The sequence below is a fragment of the Fistularia commersonii genome, chromosome 17 (genome assembly GCF_037954325.1).
Source record: "Fistularia commersonii isolate RoL2024-O1a breed Wild chromosome 17, RoL_Fcom_v1.0, whole genome shotgun sequence".
Classification (NCBI taxonomy): domain Eukaryota; kingdom Metazoa; phylum Chordata; class Actinopteri; order Syngnathiformes; family Fistulariidae; genus Fistularia; species Fistularia commersonii.
The window spans coordinates 7485570-7507699 of NC_141300.1; the positions used below are offsets into that span (position 1 = coordinate 7485570).

Genomic DNA, 22130 nt, shown 5'->3' on the forward strand with positions numbered 1-22130 from the left:
TTAATTTATTAGATGAAGCAAGAGGTTACGCACATGGTTTCTTGACTGTAAAACATAAATGAAATTACTCAATACACAATGTATTTCATTTAAATAATGTGTTGTCTCATAGCTCAGTTCCAACCGTATATTTATGCATTCCATGTTCTAAGAGCTTAATGAAAGATGAATATATCTCGGTCGATATCGAGATATCAAACTTGAAATCTTACTCAAGACAACCCCCATATTATTATGTTGCAACTTCGGTGTATGATGACAATTCAATAAATCTCATCCAAACAAATTTGAAGTTCAGCTCAATTAAAATTCCAAAGAGCTTGCCTAAAAGTGAGGAAAGTGCCGAGAGGGTCTTTAAAGCAATATTGATAGACTTGTTATATAAATCTCGAATGATCAGCCACCAGACGAGCCATCAGTCTGTTATTATTTGTCTAAGAATTACCTTGCTGCTAAAACTTCTGGTGAATGTAAATCAGCTCTGTGCAGCTATGGGCTATCATAGGATTCTGCACTTGTGCTAAAACCATAAATTGGCTGTCAAGGAGGCAGTTGCCGACGCGCGAGAAGTTTTGTTGTGTGCCTAATTCAATTCCGTGATGGAGGCTGTCTACTTTATTACCTCGGTGAATTACCTGCGCTCAAACCTATGTTTCTATACAGGTGTTATCTCACAGTGGCACAATAGCACACAGGAGACTAACAGGATACTCTGGGAATGTAATAAAATGACAGAAGTGGCAATGCGCTCCAGGCAGATGTTAATGGCATCCAAATTAAAGAGGCAATTTTTGTTTGTTTAGTTCACGGTGCGGAGCAGCAGAAATTACTTGCACCGTATCCTTCTCGCTTCTGCTACTTCCTCACAGTGCCTCGATTACATTTTTAAGGTACACACTCGTACACGTGGGGCAAACACAAAAACTTGCTGTTTTCCGCAGCATGTGTGGTGGTATTCCCTTGGTTTACGGTTTGGGTAGGGGTTACGCGCTCACATGCAACTGTTAAGGCTAGGATGAGGGAATATACAGGATTAGAGCTCTAGTTGGGTTTCATCTTCCTCAATCCATGAGAGACACCTGCCAGCGGCAATTTAAAGTATTTATTCATGTCTTTAGGCTGTAGATTACAACTAAGAATGTCAAGGAAGCATTTGAAATGTTGTAGCTTTTATGGACTTCTTTTTCCATCTTATCACCTCACATTTAGAATCATGTAGTAGTAAATATTGTCTTCTTTCAAGGGTGTCCATGTTTAACTTTGATGAGTTTCTGTCTTGTGTTTATGTTCTGTTTTATTTCTATAATCCTTCTCCCCCAATATCCTGGGTTGTTTTAATCCCACTGCTTGGTTTGAGTGTTTCCACTAAACCGTCTCTCCGTCTGCTCTCATGTTGGAAACCACCTCGGTTCATGTGGTTATTTAGGAGTAGATTGGTCAGCAGTTGTAGTTTCTGCTTGAGTTGTTTATCTTACTGATTTCCCATGACTGCAGTTTCCAAAGTTTATTTTCCAAAGTTTCCAAAATGTGTTTAAATTTTAGCTATTTTTTTAAACAGCTACTTTGTCGTAATGTTGCTTTTATTTAGTATTACAAAAGCATCACCTGAAATTCCCACTTGCCTATCCAGAATTTATTTAAGGATTGTGTGACAGGCTTGGGGATGCATGATGCAAATTAAGGTAGCTATTTTGCTCTTATTAAACCATTTAAGCAAAGATTGATCTTAAGACTTCATTGTATCCTTTTTTTGCAGCATTGTCTTTCAATGATTTGGCAGTGCCATTGACTGAATTTTTATATTCATATTTTTTTGCATGACACACATGAAATAAATCTATTACCTATTCAAAGATTTCAGTGCTAGGGGAGCAGTTGGAGGTTCGGTGTCTTGCTCCACAAACACTTCGACACGCGAGGAGGGAATCGAATATTCCCAGTTCGATTGCTCTATCTCCTGCACCACGCCGCCCCAGAGTCGATTCCTATAGCAAATCATTTTCCTATGTGTTGCTCCCATTGGTTACTCCTGAAAAATTTTGGTTAATTATTTTGTCATTTATTTTTTCACTGATTCCAGTGACATTGAGGGTTTTAGTATTTATGTGAAATGCTGATTTGAGCATTATAATATTTCAGAATTCAAATTAAATGCATTAATAACTGCAGACAAATTAAAAATTAACTAAATAATGCATTTTTTGATGATAATTAAACATGTCAATAGCAGTTGTTCTTCAGACCCATGAAATTCAGCATACAGATTCTGGATCTCTGCCATGCATCCCTCTGGCCATCCATTTTCATCTGCAGTTGTCACTGCAACAACTGTCAAATCTCTTCTGAACATCAATAACAGAGAGGTCAGCTTCAGCCGACCAAATGCACCTCAAATTCATACCTGATTAAAATCATATTAAAAGTTTTCTGAGGGAGAAAGGAAAAATCAAAGAGCAAAATAAAGTCACAAAAGACATTGATGTGAACTTGAAACACTGTTGATCTTCTACGGACTTTCGTGCCCTTGGTGGAATTCAAGCACGTAAATTCAAAAAGAGGAGCAGCGAAACTAAATTGAGTTTTCAGGAGAATACATGGAAACCTACAGTGGCAGTTTGTTTGTCCTCGTAAATCCCGCTGATCCTCCACAAAATCCAGTCTCGTCCACAAAGGGCTCTGTCTGGAGCCCGTAGCAAGCCCTGATAGGTGGTGCCAGTCAGACTCTTGGCAAGGTGACTCCCTCGCCTCCCTCCAAGGGACATGGGTAACTCCTAAAATATTTGTAAAGAGAGGTAAAGCCCACATGCTGATCCATGGTTTTCTCTCCTTGTTCCTCTTTCACTCCCGGGCTTTGCAATCATACATTACTGTTAATACCGCATCATAAATCACATCTGCCTCTTTGAAAGATAAAACGTTTTGAGAGAGGATGACTGGGAAGGAAAACAATTATAAAAACTAACATCAACAAAAGTGAAATGACACGGCCATGAATCACGACCAGCGCAGCACATTCATCTAAAGTTTGTGACAGGACACACCAGAAAGGTCCTTGATGACAACATTGCAGAGCTCACCTACACCAACAGGGCTCGTCCTCCATCTTCAACGCTGTGACACGCGCTTACATTAAAGCTATTTTAGACCAATGGCTTTGTTGCCTCCTTGTGTTTTTCCGACAAGAAAGCAAAGCCGAATATCCGCCTTAACAGACTCTCATGTAACATGTTTAGAGCGTTCAGCCCCGGTCCTCACTGTTGGGAGCGTGCAAACTCACGCATGATGGAGCGTGTGTGTGTGTCCGGGCCATGTGTCTGGACATGCGCATGTGTTCAGTGTTGCAGAAATTTGGCCACCGCTATAAGTTATTTGTGTAGGGGAAATAGGCTCGATGACGTGTGGTAATAGTGACACCCACAGGAGAGGACAAGTACTACCCACCCCTGTTCAGAAACTTTTTTTCCTATCACCTTTGCAGATCATATCCTGTGTGCAAACATTTCATGAAGACATATTGGGCAAGGGGAAAACAATAAACTATTGATGACACAACCACCCGCCACCCCCTGCTCCTATTAAATAGGCCAGGAAAAACTGTGAGCTAAAGATCAAGAGACTGCGTGACTCACTTTGACCTGTGACTTCTTTCTCTGCATTTTACAACACTTATCTGCCACTTTATGAAGCAAAGCATGCATCCTGTGCCCCCCTGATCATGTTATGTGAATTTGTGAATTGTTGGGAATATTTTTTACGAAACATTACCATGGAGATGAGACACGGGGAAGCAGAGGGTTCTTTGATTGATTAATTTTGTTTTTACATTGTAGCTGTACAACAAAGAGACCAAAGCTGTTAAGCAGAAATTATATTTCAACTCATCTTTATATCAAGGCACGGATGCATCAGAGCACTGCACAAAAAGAGGATCAGTTCTTCAGTTCGATGATGATTGTGTCCTCGTAAATGCATCTGCCGGTATCTTAGCAAAATGTGTTTTCAAAGCACTTGCACAAATGTCTGTATTTCTTGATGCTTTTCATCCCTGTTGACTTATTATGAAATAATGTTCTTTATATTGTTGTTCATTTGCAGTCAGTTCAGAAACAGCCCCTCTGTTTTTCCTGGTTACTTTACACATCAAGCTTTTGACAGTAAGTGAAAAATGCCGATATCAGCTTCATCTTGCCAATATGATGCTCCCATATCGATGCTTTAATAATGCTATTATGCAAAAACTATTTGTGTCATATATCCTCCTCCTGGTTTGTCAAAATATTAACAAGATGTGCATTTGGTTATAGCTGAAGTTACAATGATATATTTCATTTAATGATATGAATATCATAGGCCATCCCCATGGGAGTGGTGGTGTGCTGGCTGGAGATCCAGGGTGGATTCCACTCGCAACAGCAAGGCAAAGATAAATAAAGCAGTTTCCATCTGCCCATGAAATGGGCAAATCTGTCCTCCATCAAGTTCTGAAATAACATGTTAGATAACCAACAATCACCCGCCCTATGTCTCCATGGAACACATTTAAGCTCTGCTTGTATTTAAAAGACAATATCATGTTTTTAAAAAAAATTGCCATGATCCTCATCAATAACCCATCTGGCTACAATAAATGTATTTTGTTTAGAATGTCCAATGGACGCCAAATTCTGCCTGTACCATTTCAGACAGTGTGTACTCTAGCTTCTGTTGACTTGGCAGTACATCGGGTTACACTGGCGAAATGGCCGTGTCGTTTGTGGAATCAGAGTGATAGATGTAGTATTGAGACAGGCCAAGGCCTCGTGTTGTTCGCCAGAGGAAAATGTAGATTCTTTGCTTCCTGCTGTTTCAACCTATCTTAGATACAGAGCTAATTATTATTACTTATTAATTCTTACTCAGTAGTCGAAGGATTTACAACATATTTGTTAACATCCACCTTTTCTGTGCTTCACCACCTCAACTTTGTTTTAATCATTTACAACTTTGATGCTGTTTGTCATATTTTATCATCGGATTTTCATATCTATCGCTTTTGAATAGCGTCTGTCCCAGATCATATCTGGTACACCGGGAAAAGTGTTCGTTCTTGAAATTTTGAGCAAAATCCATTTCTCCGTGAAGTAACAAAGCACAACGCGTGATATATGAAGGGCTGGCCCAGATGGATGCTCGATGTCTTTCTTCTGTTTTCTTATCACCTGATTGTTATTGCCAGTGCCACGCTACAAGCGCACCTGCAAACAGCAGTGGTGATAGACTGAGGCAAGGGGTGCCCTTTTATCTCAATCCCCATCTCCCCTGTTGAGGTGGCAGTAACTGAAAGGCTGTGGTCATGGCCCTTATTCCTCTGCCTTAACAGACAGCAGCACCACCTGAGGGGAGAATGAGTTTGTGCTTTAGTGCTTCAGATCCCCTGCAGCCACCCGACGCATGTTTGTCCGTGTGGAATCGCTTTTTCACCCATGCTCACACACAACAAATACTCATCCGAACACCCGGTTGTAGGAATACAATATATATAAAGTCAAAAAAAAAGAAGACAGGTGGCAACTGTCAGTTTTAGAGGGGGAAATCGATGGGCTTAATCATTTTGCATTCTGTCATCGCAGAGAGGAGTGTCTGTTCTGAAAGTTTAACATATCTCTGAAAAGGTCTTGTCCTTTTGGTCTTGCTCTGTTGTGCCATCCACCAGCTAAATAGGAGTTGGCAGGGGAGACATTAAATATGCACAACTCCAGAATGTGTATGCATATGTGAACAAATTCTTCTCGGCATTTTATAGTTAAGTAAATGATCATGTGTGCAGCCAGAGAGGAAAAAAAGCGGTCTGATTCTGTTTCTGGTACAAACACGTCCTTTTATCTTCCCTTTTTCACAGCTCAGCATCAGAGAGACAGCGGTACATAGTGTAAAGGCATACACACACACACACACACAAACACACGCACCAGGTAGAGATAGGAAAAACATCATCAGAGAGAAATAAAACTGGTACAAAATAGATGACCTTCAGAACAAAGAGTAAGCTTAAAGAACATCAGAAATTGCGGTTTGAAAAGTTGGGAGTCTCACCTACATTACCTTAGCCTCAAAATACTATTAGCCCTCGCCCCAAGGTTTCCTGGCTTTTTAATTCCATTCTTTCAGGAGAAAAAGCCAAAGCGACAGATTGTAGTAACATGAAACTAATTACTGTGCTGCATGTTCACCCAGTAGGCTAAACTCTGAAGAGCTGACAGTTTTACCCCGGCAACGACCTTCGCTTACAAACCAACCACATCACAAACACACGCACTCAATTACCCTTGAGCTTACACCCTAGATCTTACTTATGAAGGCTTTTTAATCCCAACACATCCATTGATATTATTATCAGTGGATATATAAAATACTGTCAATGAAAATATTTAAAAATCTGATTTCTGTACTGACATTTCATGAACGAAAAGCTGTCTGTCTGTGTGATCTACATTCATACAGGAAAGAACACAAAGTGCACGTGATGGATAACTTTACTACTGATTGGTTGTTTTTTTTCTTTGCTGCTTTGATTTAGTTTATCGATAAATGTCTATTTCTAGTAATTTTTATTTCTTCTTTGCAATCAATAATTTTGTTTCATTCGAGGACCGAGAACATGCTAGGTGTGACAGCTATATATTAACATCCAAGCATTTTTATGAGGATAACTACGACTTTTACTAACTCTAATTTAATGACCCAATGCCCTCCATAGATACAGCTTGACTGATGTGTAAAAACATCATTCAGCCAAAGACTAAACATTTGCCACTGCACCTGAGACTGAGTGTTTTTTCCTTAGATACAACTTGATCCTTATCAATAACAAGCACAATATCAACAAAAATGGAGATGAAGACATGCTTCTGTCCCTGCAAGAACTGCAACTTGAGCAGGGGAGTATTTTTATTTTTGAAAAATGGCGCAGCTTAATAGAAGATTTCTGCAGACTAAAACTGTTGTCTTGGGCCTCCAAGAAATACAGTTATCCTCAATTTCAACAAAATGAATTTATCCCCTTTGGGCAGTTAGGACATCTGAAAGTAGAAAAAATAAAATAAAATAGACATATGTGTGTGTGTGTGTGTGTGTGTGTGTGTGTGTGTGTGTGTGTGTGTGTGTGTGTGTGTGTGTGTGTGTGTGTGTGTGTGTTTAATATTATTTATAGATTTTTTTTTTCTATTTTTTTTTTTTTTGGAACTTTCAGCAAAGAAAAAGAACCCCAGCTGCAAGGTTTCATATTGTTTCACATGGGATGTGCCATGACATTTTATCTGTCCCCATATCTCAGATGTGGAGGGTCAGTTACAGCTGTGTCAGGTGACAGAGGCCAGAGCATCAACCTCCCCCTTCCCAGCAAGACATGACTAACAAGAATATAACAGAATGACAGAGACCAATCTATCCATTTTTGTTTTGTTTTTTTTTCCTGCTGTCACGATTATGGCACTTGACAGGGAAGCATTATAGATATACAGTAATGTTTTCTAATACCGATGGATGCTTTTTTTGCCTCATGTCACTCACAGCCCATTCACAGATTAATGACCGCTGCCACCAGCAGACACTTAATTGCTTTCAGAAAGACACATAGTTAAATGCAGAATGACAAAACCATTAAGTGCTTTTCAGGCTTTTTCCATCTTCTCATGAAATGCTTCAGCTCCCCCTTGATTTGGAATGACAGTTCCTCTTACCTGCGCTGCAAATGTGTTTTATACCTTAAGGTTACAACGAGTGCAGGATTACAATGTGAATGATTATCTCAGCCATTGTTTTGTATGATCTTCAAACGCAATACAGGAATGTGACAATCAACTTAGAGAAAATAAGAGCTGACTCAGTGCTCAATTACAATCAGGCTCCAGTTTTTTTTGTTTTCTTTTTTTTTTTTAAGTGGGTTGCTTGTCAATGTAATTGAATTGTGACGCTAGGAAATCATGCATGGAAAGGCTAATTTGCAAATGAATTATTTTGTCTTTTCAAATTATCAGCCAGGGGACATTGCAAGCGGTGTGTTTTATAAAATCCAAGATTGAAATCATCTGGGTGCTGCAAACTCAGCCTACCAAAAAACAGTACTTTTGTTTGATGCGATCTATCTCAGCTCCACACAACTCAAACAAACAGCTCTATCTCAGAAGAGGCTTCAGTCCATCTGGTTGAGCCAAATAGAACCGCATCAACATGAATGGCCATTCTGATGTGTCAAACACTGATATTCACCATGGCAAAGTGCACAGACTACATGTATCATTACAGTTGCACACAGAAATCAAATCAAGAATTGCTGGGGGGAAAAAAGCCTCCAGACAATAACTTGAAGGACGGCATGATGGCAGGCCGATAAAAGACATCAGTGTTGATGTCTAATCTGTATTAAAAGGCCTGAGCTGGCTGTAATCACCTCTCTGTCACTGCACTAATGGAATTTAAAGGCAAATAACAGACAGAAAGAGCAAGGAGGGTCAAAAACAGCCAATCACGGGAAAAAAATGAAAGAAAGAATGAAAAAAATGACAACTCAAAATAATAGCAGGCGGACTAAAACATAACAGCGATTCAGAAGAGCAAGACACAGCAGGCAGAAAGGACAGCAGAGGGCTGCTGTCAAAGACAACACAAGGGTATATGATTATGTGCTCCCCTGTGTTCATAAAAGGTTTTCAACCCATCCAAAGGAGTCGCTAATATCGAATATTGACACTTTTCTTTTTGTCTGTTCATACCTCCTCTTTATCAACGGGCTAATTTCAGACACAATGTTGATGGTAGCAACATTACTTGTCCTCTCTTCTCTAATTGCCTTGTTTGTACCATTATATTTATAGTCTGAAATGTAAGCTTTTACATCTGCTGATGGAAAATATCCCCACATGACTATAAGGTGCCTGTTTGTGTGTGTGTGGGTCTGGCATATTTCACATCAAAATGATATTGCAGGAGTCAACCCAAGTGGGGCAAGTGGGGCAACCCAAGTGGAGAAGTATAAAACACCATCTTTGACATTAATAAATGAGATCCAAGCAGGGACCTGGTATTAAGGACTATAAATGCCACCAAAATAATTTTCTTGTGCAATGTTACTATAAATAGATACCAGCCAGAAATCTGAGGAAATGAAATATAAAAAGGAAAAGAAAAACTTATGTTAGTCGAATAATACATTTTTGATTATTTCTTCTTTGAAGCCCTTCAACAGCAGTAGCTTTCATCAAAAAAAAAAAAAAATCAAACAGAATTTCATTGGCATCCTTTTTGTTTTTATTAATTTTTAGCACTAGACTTTGATGACAATTCGCTCAAGAAACAAAACATGTTCCCCAACTTTGGAGAACCCCTCCAAAGTTTGAGGACATCCATTCAAGCTGAATACTGATACGTTCTCCCCTGAAAGTCAAACGAAAAGAGGTAATTTAATGTTGCTAAAGAGCTCCCATTACAAGTTTTTTTAAGATGTCGCTATCAGTTGAGTGGATTTACGATCTGGCCAAGAAAGGAGGGAGAGAGTGGCTACGGGTAAAGAGTGTCGGAAAGTTAAGGTAAATGTTGCATTTGACTGTCCTCAAGCCAAGTGGGAAGTTGCAGGACATCAGATTATTTGGTACCGTTAAATGAACGGCTTGTCAACCAATGGGGCCTGGAATGAAATATGTGTCTTGGCTGCAGAGGCCTCTTGTCTCGTTTATTCACGGGTGACCTTTTTTGTTTGGTCATTAATACGACAATGCAACTGTGAAAACAAATACCAGAATATTTCTTCTTTGACGAGGAGTAACTGTTGTAGGTGACACAGAGATCCAGCTGTAAAAAGCAAGGGTCATTTTGGAACAGTGTAGAGTATGTATTAAGATTGGCATTAATTTAAAGGTATTTGTTGTGATTTTGAGTTTTAAGGTAATGATCAAAATATGAATAGAATTCTCTAGTAATTGTTTATTGAGACTAAACATGGCGTCAGTCTAAATTGAATAGTTATCATTCACTCAAAGTAAGAGTGTAAAAAAAAGTTCAAGATTGTTGAGGATCTCTCTGAATAATCCACAGCAGTTTCATTCCAATACCAAATGCTGAGCAGTCATTGATTGTGTGTCAAAAAGATTCAGCCACTTTCCAGAGGCCCTTCTCTCATTCTGATTTTCAGCTGACAGCAGCATATTCATAATTACACATGCTAATCAAGGTGGGAGTTCACGCTGAGTCATTCCAGCATCGAATGTCAGCATCTCTGAGTGGCAGTTGAGACTCCACAGCGAAATAACGTCTGTGTGATTTGGCAGAGATTATTTAGATAAGCCAGCACTCCATAATCCTAGTGCTCAGCCATGTCCAAATGTAAACATTAAATCATATAGTAGAGGAAACTGCACAGAACATGCACAAGCAAAACCCTAGAGAGCATAATGAACTATTATTTCTGGGTTTTGGATGAAAGTAGAATGCTTTAAAATAAGGTGTATATGTTTTGGAAAAAAAAAACAGTGCTGCCCTAAATAGTAAAGAATATAGATTGTGCACACAAAGGTGATACAAAATACTGAAAAAAAATATTTTTCCTCACATTCAATATACTGATTTACATGAACTCTTTCACGAAAGTATTTTTGGACACTTCATTCTTCTTCAGGGTCTTTTATGTACTGAGCCATTCTTTTTTTGCAATGCTAAAAAAAAATCTGCATATTTTAATTTATTGTCAGAACCTTGATTAAATTTGAAGTCTCCCTCCGCAGCGAACCTCTGTGGCCACTCAAAGCAGCATCGATAAACAGTGTGATAGATTTCTACCCGTCTAATTCCAACACATTTAGCAAGAGATGAGAAAAATGTTACAATAATGAAGGTGCGCCTGGATTACATGCATTGCTGAGCCCTTATAGTACAATATTAACTAGTCATATATGATATGTATTTCTAGCTTCTAGGCTTCAAAAATCCAAATCCGAAGTCAGAGCTTCTTCGGTCATTGAAATGTACCATTTCATTTTTTAATTGTCAAAGATGTACTGTGTGTACAGATAAATTCAGTTTTTTTTGTTTTTTTTTTTTTGTTATGTTGCTCACTAACAGTTTTGTGACTGAAAGCTTTTTTCATGTGCATCTCATTATGCTCTTGTTGGCATTTTGAGAAGCATATAATTTCCGGCAAGTGCATTTAATTTGGAAAAAAGTCAGTATTGGTAGCTCTTCGACCATCTCTGATGAGGATGCACTCCTCTTACTTATCTGTCCTTTGCGTTAAAATGGCCTCCATGTGGGGACTGTTGTTATTGTCATATGTTTTAAGGGTAATTGTTTTGAGAAACCTATACGATTGTGACGGGATGGGAGAACCGACACCATTAGGCAATGGTGAATCAGGTCAAAAATGCAGAGGCAGAGGGGAGATTCCTGTAAAAAGTTTTATTACCAGCTTGGAGGCAAAGCCAAGCAGAGAGATGGCCATAAAAATACCTGCTTTTTAAAGTTTTTGTCATTTTGGAAAAATAGAACTTACAAAGAAAACTTACAAAGCCCAGGTGAAACTGTCACTATGTCCAAAAAGAAAAAAAAAAAACTTGCAAAGTCTCCAATATAAATGGAAAACAACTATGCAGCAAGGGTAAACCAGAAGTAAACACCAGACTAAAAAACACGTGCTCAGTCTCTAATGAAAGACCAGAACAAATAGCAGCATGGACAAACTGACAATCAAAAACCTGACTCAAAACAGGCCTTGCTAAATCTCAAATAAAAGCAGAGAACAAAGAGTAGCAAGAACATACACAGAATCTCCTCCAGACATGGGACAAGACCGCCACACATATAGGAGGAAACCAGCACCATTATCATATGAAAGGGGTAACCCATAATCAACAAAACACAAATCGACATAACAGACGGTGGTGCATCATAAAGACATTTCATAACATTTAAATAACCGATTGACCAAGAATATGAAAATGTAGCTCAATACAACAGTGCGAGAGTAGCTTGTTTTTAGAAGGTACTGGTTGATCTCGGTAATAATGATCATAAAAAAATTGCTGTAAAGGATTTTCTCAGAGAAACATAAAAATTAGGGAACGTTCAAGAATGCTTGTCATTTGTTGTTGAGGTTCATGAGGAAACTGAAAAATAAACACTGTCATATGATTCCAGCTTATGAATATAATAGTAGTCAAAAAAATTGAAATTCCCATGATTAAAGAAAAAAGCAATTGTAGTTGTCCACATTTGATGAAGGAAAAGAAAAAAGCAAGACATAGGAAATTGGCATTTGTGGGCACCTCGATGTTTTGTACTTCACTGGTGAGTTTGCCGGACACACGATTGGAATTCTAGGAAAAATAACAGGGACATCCTTGAAAGACTGACCTTTGAAGGACTCAAACAAGGCCTCGTGGATGAATGTTGGTGAAGCCCGGCGTCTTGTCTTCCTCTGCTCCACGAATACAGGAGATTAACCCAATGCTGATCTTTTCGGCCGGGCTCCGTTCTCTTTTGTCCAACGCAATGAACAATGAGTGACGAATAAGTGTCTTCCCCTCCTGACTGACAACCTGACAAATAATTAAGGCTACCTGGCAAGTGTCCTCATTTTTCTGCTCCCATAGCCAAAACATACACTGTACTGGTGGTCTGTGTGTCGACCCATTGCACATTCTTCTCTCAAGTCTAACACTGAGACCATTTTCCTTTTCACAGCTCCCTGATTCCGGTTCTAAGGCTTTTATCAACCCACTCATTAAACGTCTGGAAGTGTAGCTGTTAAAGATTTACTTTATCGCTGTTTCTTTTACTTTGGTGGTTCATAAATACGGACTCTGACACTTGCCATCTGGAAAATGTTTTTTCAAAGACTCGATTTTTAGCGAAACTGCATTTTATTTCACTGATATATACGGCACAGTGATTGGATGGGAAATATATAAATTTGCCACCCTGTTGGGGAATATATCCAGGAAACAGGAAAACTCTAGGTATTCCATTTACATGTATTTACAGGTATCCCTGAATGGGGATTTCTTGTTGAATGGTAATGATATTGCACCAAAGGCAATGATTTTGACATTCAGTATTGGTTGGTATTTCTAGCTGTCGGTGGCAATGATCCGAGGGGTTGTGTTGCTCTGATGAAAATTGTGAGATTTATAGTTGGAAATGAACTCAGGTTCGGTCAAAAAATGGAGCGAAAAAAAATACAGCCTTACATCTTCCCTGTCTTCCGCATTTTTAAACTCTCATCCATAGACCGTCTGAATGGTGTGATGAGACTGACAAGGATCTAAATATGATAATGTTTGCACTCTCACTTTGCATCCATTTTAAGTTTGGAAGACTTGAAATGAGGGAATGTGGTCTTCAATGAATTCAGTATTGTTTTTTTCTTGTTTACTTGCATTTGTTCTTGCATTTGTTGATTGTTGTTTTTTTTTTGTTTTTATTTTTGTTTTTTTTGGCCGGAAACACCCTATTCTACTGGATGCTGAATGTCATAATCGGAACATATCCATCCCTGTATATTATCACATCTTGTAAGTCTGATATGAGCAGAATTTAATTTGGACCATTTGGTTAATAAATAACAGGAAGAGTGTAGCTTTAGAACAATACCATAATCAGCACCTGTAGTGTTGCCTGTGGCACTCAGCACTCATTCTCACAGCTGTACCCTGTCAGAGCCACAGCGCTTTCATTCATTACAGTAAGATAATAAGACAGTAAAACAGGGCAAGAAAAAAAAGAATACCTTTCATCATCCTGGTACTGTGTGCAATCAAAATGATCAAGGGGTTCTGTTGATGGTACTTTTTTACTGCAGTGTCCTATATGTTTGGCAAGCTGATTGCCTTTCGTGCTACAGACCTTCCCCATGCATTAATATAAATATGATAACCTTGTAGGTAATTATTTAAAAAGGAAACATTTAGTCATCATTTTCACAACTGATGGATGAGACTCTTTGCAATGGCGACCCCTTCAATCAGAACCGTGGTGTAATCAATAAGCTGTCTAGCCTGAAGTCTTGTTAGTGCCTCAGTGTTCACATCTGAACTCCATTGCAATAAACAGTCATTCAATGCGACCCCCCCCCCCTCTAAAAAAAGATAAAGCATTGACTGAAGAGGGTAAAACAGATGGTATGCAGCAGGGGGGTGGGGAAAGGGAGACAAATATTGTGATGGGTAAAGAAGATGCATGGAATATTAAACAACGGGCTTTAGGTGTAATTGAATATGCTGGCTTTTTACACAACGCTTCCATCCATCAAGCTTTTGCAGAGTGGAAAAGGATAAACAAGCTGCTGACCTCAGCCTGATCTACAGTCGGGTTCCAGCCACCATGATATCCCACTGTTGTCACATCTTGCTCCTTCTCTGCTCTCACTGCTCTTTTTTCCCTCTCCCGTCTCTTGATCCCTCTATCTCCCCAGAGACTAAGTTAAGTAGTAGGGCCGCAGTTGTGTGTCTACTCATCGCACTCCCTTTCGGGAGAAAGGGCAGTCAGGGGGGACAGATGAGTGCATATCAGCTTAGAATGTGGCTTCAGGTCAAACTCATCAGCATATAACAGTCACAGCCCATGAATCATGAGACTGACCTGTCGACAAGTGGAGGAAGCAGACAAGAAGGAGCAGCAAAAAATGCTCTGAGGTTTCCGCAAGCATCTGGTCTGGTGTCGGGGTATTTGAGGCAGTCTGCACCCGTGGCATCCCTCCATACGCCAATTGCAACCCAACAGTGCTTCTTTCTATATACAAAGGACAGCGGGTGGAAAAAGATATTTTGTGAAGCGGGGGACTTTAAGAACAATAGGAGCTGTGGGGAAAAAAGAGAGATTTGGAGCTGAGGAGTGTTTGTTGCCTGGAAGAGCATGTGGATTCAGCAAATACACTGTTTGCAAAACTCCCTTCTACTCTGAAACATTTCTTTAACTTCTGTTTTTTTATTCATTTTAAGGGAACAGCTGCTGCCTGCCTAAACTCCTTTTATATTTTCCACTCTTCAGTTAAATCATTGTCCTGTGTTAAATGTTTTTGGCAAAGAGACTGAGTATGACTTTAAAATTGCTGTCTGAAAAAGTAGGCTACATCTGGTATGTTCTGTCACTCATTAAGAAATTATAGCCAACACATTTGCTGTTCATCAGGCTCACATCCATTTAATCTCATTTTAAAAAACCTGACCATTTATATAAATTGTATTGATTAATTTGAAAACGAAGCTCAAGTACATAACATCCCTCAGGCTTATTCATGGGATTTGGGCTGCTGAGAGAGAAAGCCGGTTGGACGCCACAAATTAAGAAATTAAACAAAGTACTCATAACTAACTAACTTACTCAGTTAAGGATGCTGTGATTGTCAGAAAAGCTGTGATTAACACCAGACACGGTTTGTGTGTTTCACTTGGACCAACTTACATTTTTCCTCTCTCAATTAGATGTTATTATTTTGATACAGCCCTACAATTCATCTACATTCTGCTGATTTTGGTTTTTGATTTTGTAGTTTCTCTCATGGAAAACCATCCTCCTCTCATTCAAGATGCTTCTTCAGTTTCTGGTAGATACCAGCTGGGGTTGGTGTTGGGCTTCAGTTTAAGTTAAAATGACAAGTGAGTTGTTATGCAATTGGGTTGAGGTTGCTATGCTAATGTGTGTGTCATCATGCATGCACAATTTAGGGGACAAAGGAAAGAGTGGGGGTACTCACCTAAGTTGGAATCTGAATAGATAATTGTAATACATTACAAGCGCTGTCCATATGGGCAAATTAATTCCAAGGGCATTGAATAGGTTTTGCCAACCTATTTGTGAGCTAGAACTAGAAAAGTAATGAATGACAAACCAAGTACAAGGCACATTCTGGACTTTCTCTCTACAGTGTTGTTGCACCTTTTTTTGGCAGATGCATCACTATTGCTGTTGATAACATTTGATAGTAAAAATTGGAAGTAAGGATATACATTAATACTGACCTAAAAAATTGCATGAAAAAATTCTACAATGTACCAGTATTAGCATGAGGCAAATATTGGCTAGATTTATCATTCAAAACAATGTTTCTTTTAAATTATGAAAAAATTGCATCTGTGAATTTCCTGCCTAATGTATACCAAAGTCAAAGGAAATGTCCCTCATCATCTTAATGAAGGATAAACAATTGGAGGAATGAAGTTTCCTACAAATAATTTGCATTTGATAATATTCCCAGGTGACAATTTTCGGAGCCAAGGTTGTAATTCGAGTTATTTCAGGTCGATTATCTGTTAAATGATACCTTCACCAGTGCAGCAATATCAACAAGGTGTAAGTATTTCCCTGGCACTCAGTACCAATCAGCACAGGGGGAACAGTTATGGTGGCATTAAACTGTGATAAACAATGCTGCAGAGTGGCTGTCAGTGCATCAGGGCTATCCCTGTAACAATCTGTCAAAGCTAGGCTTCGAGGTAACCAAGGCCAAGTAGTGATTCATTATAAGAGACAGAAACAGGTGCTGGTGTAGATTCTAATTACTTTCTTCTATCAGTTATGTACTAATCTATGCATTGCCCCAAGGTTTGTCACACATCCTTCTTGGTCTCTGCATGCACCCAGCTGTGGCACTGTTGCAGGGGGAACCTTTCAACTATCCCAAGTGTCCACACCTATAGATTATTTCAAATGCTGAATTCAGTGTACTTGGAATTGTGCTTGCGAGTTAAAGACGGCTAAAAAAAAAAAAAAAAAAAGAGAGAATCTCCAAACACCTGCTTCGCACTTGTATTCGTAATATCCAGTGGTAACAGGAGAGATTTTTTTCCCTCCACTCAGCCCTGTAAGCGTCAGTTTAGACACCCAGGTGTTTTGCAGTTTTGTGTTTTCAAGCTCTAACGGTCTTCCAGGCACTTGTGGTTTCTGCCTTTGTTGTGCACACTCTTGGAGTCTCCTCACAGCCGCTCAGTGCACAAAAACATTATGCTAATGAGTGAGTAGACAGCTGCTTCCAGCAGTTTTTTTCTTCGGGTGTTGAAGCCTCTGTGCATGTGTGCTTCTGTGTGTGCTTCTCTCTCTCTCTCTCTTTGTGTGTGTGTGTGTGTGTGTGTGTGTGTGTGTGTGTGTGTGTGTGTGTGTGTGTGTGTGTGTGTGTGTGTGTGTGTGTGTGTGTGTGTGTGTGTGTGTGTGTGTGTGTGTGTACGTACAGTCGGTCAAGTCTCAGACGAATCTCCCTTTGATAAAGCACAAGTTGAAGTTCGCGTATTTGTTTCTCTTTATATTAGCGTTAGCCTGGAGAGTTGAGAGACGATACAACAAAGAAATTGTGTTTTCATTTTATCCAGTGATCATCCCACACAATTGTACATCGATCAAAAGGAAGCGGCTGAAGCACAAGGCCAGGGATGTGATCGCCGACCAAATCCATCTATGTGTATTAGTTCTGGTTGAGAGACACAAAAAAAAGTTTGAATGTAGATTGAGTAAATAAAAATTCTGGTGTGATCATTGAACATTTCACATCTATGAAATTTTACACTGAAATACAATGTCAACTCATCTTCAAGGCAATTTTGGACATTGCATCCTACAACCAAATAAAGAAGGTTGACGATGGAAAGAGTTTTCTCTTTCATACCATTGGTTTTTGTTTTTGTTTTGGTTTTGTGCTATAAAACTGCAGTTGTTCTGGAGGTTGTGCTGGAAGCAAAACCTTTTTTTTTATTATTATTTTGGTTGTTTTTCCACAGCCTTTTGATATAGAAACTCACATCAAAGTTGTAACTTGTTATGTCATTAACTGCAAGCAGCCCTGAATATGTCTGTTGTGCTGCTAGTGCAGAGCAGGCTCCTTCAAATGATTAAGTCATCACCCATTCCTTTCATAAAGTAGGCTATGTCTACACTGCATTGTGTTTTCAGACTGGTTGTTATTTGGACCGCTCTTATTACACTGAGTTTTGATTAATTATTCAGCTAATTTTTAGTTTCATGTGGTTGCTGTGTAAATTGCCTTAATTATTTATTTCCTTTTCCAAAAGATTCATTAGAAGAAAACACACTCATTTTGTTTTTGAAAACATCCATAAACTATACAGTCTCAAGGTGAAGAATATTCAGCAGTCATTTAATAGCATGGTGGATCTTCTTTAGTACGACTGATATTTGGTAATATCCTTGAAGTGAGTCACTAAACACGCTCACCCTGCACTACCAATGAGTAGCAGTCACAGACAGTTAACCTCAAGCTCTGGAAGTGTTTGTGAGTCAACGAAGCTTCAAACACTCAACGTCATCGTCCGCCTTTTGACAATAAAAAGAGCTTTTTAACTTTGTCTCAGCGAATTCAAGATTCACAACGGACTGATCTCGGGCATACCATCCTGCTTCTGGCTGTAAGGTAAGCAAATGTAAGTTTTACAGGGTGATTGTAATCAATATTATTATATTATAGGTTCTATATGATATGCATGATGGTTGTGACAATTAAGAAAACTAGACAGTTGAATGCAGCCAGTAATATTTTGACTTATATTGACCACATAGGTAATATAGTTACAAGACATTAAAAGGTCAGAAAACAAGTTTACTTGAAGAAAATACTTGGAAAATGAAGATAAACAGTAATTGAGGCATTTTTCTAATATATATATATATATTTACTTTATTAAATATTTTGTTATTTCAATTGTATTTTATGTAAGAAAAATACCTATCAGTGCACAAAACATTTTTCCACATGGCAAATTAAGGGAGCAAGTCCCAAAGTGTGCATCAGTCGCTGGTGGGCCTGACAGCAGTGTAATTACGTTAGAAAACATTTTTCCAACACGATAGGGCTAACTCCCGGTTGAGATCATAAAGTCTAAACCGGGTGATCAAGTAATTATTACCATTTAAAATGTCATGACAGGCTTTCAAGTTAAGAATTACACTGAATACAAAATTGAGGATATATGTGCGACATCACTCATGTATCCAGTGAGGAATAGTGAATTGAGGACAGGTGGCAGTATTTATATGGTATGTTTATATAATAATGGGAAGTCATCTGGGTGCCTAAGGGGGCCACATGTCATGCAACAAACAGGAAGTGCGATTTTAAACCCCCCTTCATCAAAACAAGCAACATTTGACTGTGTTTGTGTGCTGTTTTGATGCAGGCACCTGAACCAAAATGACACTGCAACCGTTAACTCCAGGGAACTGTGAAGGCATCCTCCAGCCAGGCTGCTCCCTGCTACAATTGGACGGTGAAGCGCTCTTATTTGGCCAGAAAGGCTGGCCCAGGCGTTCATGCCCAACAGGAATATTTGGCGTGCGTTTGAAACAGAATGAGCTCAGATTGAGGGCCATCTCATTCTCCAATGACTCCTGTTATCTTCCTCCATTACGCTGCCCAGCTGTTTGCCGCCTTGACCCCTATGATGGGCTTCCAGAAAGTTATCTCATCCATGGTGGCCGCACCCCAAATAATGAAATCTCATCAAGCCTGTATCTGCTTACGTTGAATAGTCGCGGATGCAATCGCAAACTGACTCTAAGATGCAATGAGAAGGAACTGGTGGGAGAGGTGCCTGGCGCCAGATATGGTCACACACTCAGTGTGGTTCAAAACCGAGGGAAGACCGCCTATGTGTTATTTGGTGGTAGGTCTTACATGTCAGCAAAAGAGCGGACCACAGAGACCTGGAACACCGTCATTGACTGTCCTCCACAGGTTTTCTTGTTTGACCTTGAGTTCAGTTGCTGCTCTGTTCACACATTGCCAGAGCTCAGTGAGGGACAGTCTTTTCATGTATCCCTCGCCAGGGAGAATTGTGTCTACTTCCTGGGGGGTCATTCTCTCAGTTCTGACTCCCGGCCACCTCGGTTGTTTTGTTTGCACGTGGAACTTCTGCAGGGCTGTCCTTTACTTTCTTGTGAGGCCTTAGACACTGGAATATCCATCACTAGAGCCATCATCACACGTATTGGTCCAGCTCACCAATATATCATCTTGGGTGGATATCAGTCAAATAGTGAGAAAAGGATGGAATGCAGCACTGTAATTCTGGATGAGAATGGGATCCGTATTGAGCCCTTAGAACCACCTAAGTGGACCCCAGATATCGTTCATAGTCGAACTTGGTATGGAGGCAGCACTGGGGAGGAAAGTATCCTACTCGCTGTCCCAACTGAGGGAAGGCCATCCCAAACCGATGCGCATTACTACTATCACATCAACTTCCAAATAGGAGCTGAGGAAAAAGACAAAGATATGCAATGCTGCAGCCAGGAGTTAACAGATGGCGATAACTCTACTCCGCTTGAGGATTCTGAGGAGCTCTATTTTGGTCGAGAGCCTCATGAGCTTGAAGACAGCTCCGACAGTGAAGGGGATAAATACAACGAAGAGGATGAGGAGGATGAATCAAAAACCGGCTACTGGATAAGATGCTGCCAGGGCTGTCAGGTGGACCCAAATACATGGGAGCCAAATTACTCCACTGAGCTCCTTCGCCCAGCCATGATCCTCTGCTCAAGGGGGGAAGGACACTGGGTTCATGCTCAGTGCATGGAACTGTCTGAGACCCTGCTATTTTGCCTCTCCCAAGGCAACAGTAAGTACTTCTGTCTGGACCATGGAGGTCTTCCTCACCAGGAGATGACCCCACCTCGACAAACACCCATGAAGCGCACGCCCATGAAAGTTAAGCACAGGAAAGCTACTTCAACAATCAAGATATCCCCAGGCAAAAAGAATGTTTTCAGAAGACTGTTCGACTGACAAATTTTTGTTCACAATGTAGGCAGATAGCTATTGGTTTTGTTTTTTGTTCGTTTTTTTCATTTTACTATTATTTGCATGTGTATATATTCAGACCATAAATGGTGATTGATGGCATAATTTTTTTTCATTTTACTATTATTTGAATGAATATATATACGGACCATTAATGATGATTAATGGCATCATATTGTGATGATAGAGAATTAAGTTGAAAGATGGCCTTGTAATATTAAAATGATTTTGTTTTTAAATAATGAGAACATGAAATGTCCATTGGGATTTTAAAAATTCTTGTGACAGATTTTGTTTGTGACAATTTTTGTTTTTTCCAGGAAGATTTTGCCTTTTGTGTCTTCATTTCATCTCAATAAAGAAATATATCCAAACACAGATGTGTGTTTTGTGATGCGTGAAAAACTAAAACATCCTGGAAATAAAACAAGGTTTAGAGCTTACTGAATGAATATTCTAATATTCACATGTGTTCGGTTTATCCCTCCATCCACTCATCCATTGTCTGCCACTTATCCTGCACTCAGGGTCGCGGGAGATGCTGGAGCCTCTCCCAGCTGTTATTGGGCAAGAGGCGGGGTAAACCCTGGACTAGTCACGGGTCAATCACAGGGCCACAAATACAGACAGACCATTCACAGGCAATTTTCCCAATTTTTTTACCCGCTGCATGTTTTTAGACTGAGGGAGGAAACCGGAGAAGCCAGAGGAGACCCATTCAGACACGGGGAGAAGAGGCAAATTCCACTCAGAATCGAACCAGGGTCCTTTGTGCTCTGATCACTGCGTCACCGTGCCGCCCCGTGTCAGGTTTATAATCTGTACCAATTCACATTATGTAAATAAAACTGAACACTCTCTGACACATGATGGGTGATATCTATACAATTTCATAAAATATTCATAACTATAAAAATGCAAAATTAGCTCAATACGGATGCTGAATTGCTTATGTATGAGATATATGTAGATAAAGTTATATAGGATACAGCAGGCCTAAAAGGAATTGTCATTAAATGAAGATGTGTCCTTGGCAAAACACAAAAAATGACTGCCTCAAAATCTTACCGACAACCAACTCATCCCAGTCCAATTGAAGTACAGATCAGAGGGTCTTTCAGAGCACCAATATGAGCAGTGCTTGGAATTTGAAAGCCGTCTTACTTTTTCGGTTGCATATTAGTTTGAGTTTGAGTTTTGAGTATATCGTGCCATTGATGTCTTTTATGGCCATAGGCATTGAGCTTATGATTTTAGTCAACCTTTCAACAGCTGAATTGGCTGCTTTAAAAGACAAAAAGGGAACCAGGACTTCATGTAGTATTGAATATTTAAACAACAGCACAAAACACAAAAACAATCT

At 39.5% G+C, this 22130-nt stretch overlaps 1 protein-coding gene across 1 annotated transcript; it reads left to right on the forward strand.

Moving 5' to 3' along the window:
* The first annotated feature begins 18349 nt into the window (after positions 1-18349).
* On the forward strand, positions 18350-20752 carry rag2 (recombination activating gene 2). Its single transcript, XM_086163436.1, has 2 exons — positions 18350-18382; positions 19146-20752. The coding sequence occupies exon 2, from the start codon at positions 19160-19162 to the stop codon at positions 20750-20752; it is 1593 nt and encodes a 530-aa protein (XP_086019562.1). The 5' UTR covers positions 18350-18382; positions 19146-19159.
* Positions 20753-22130: the final 1378 nt, after the last annotated feature.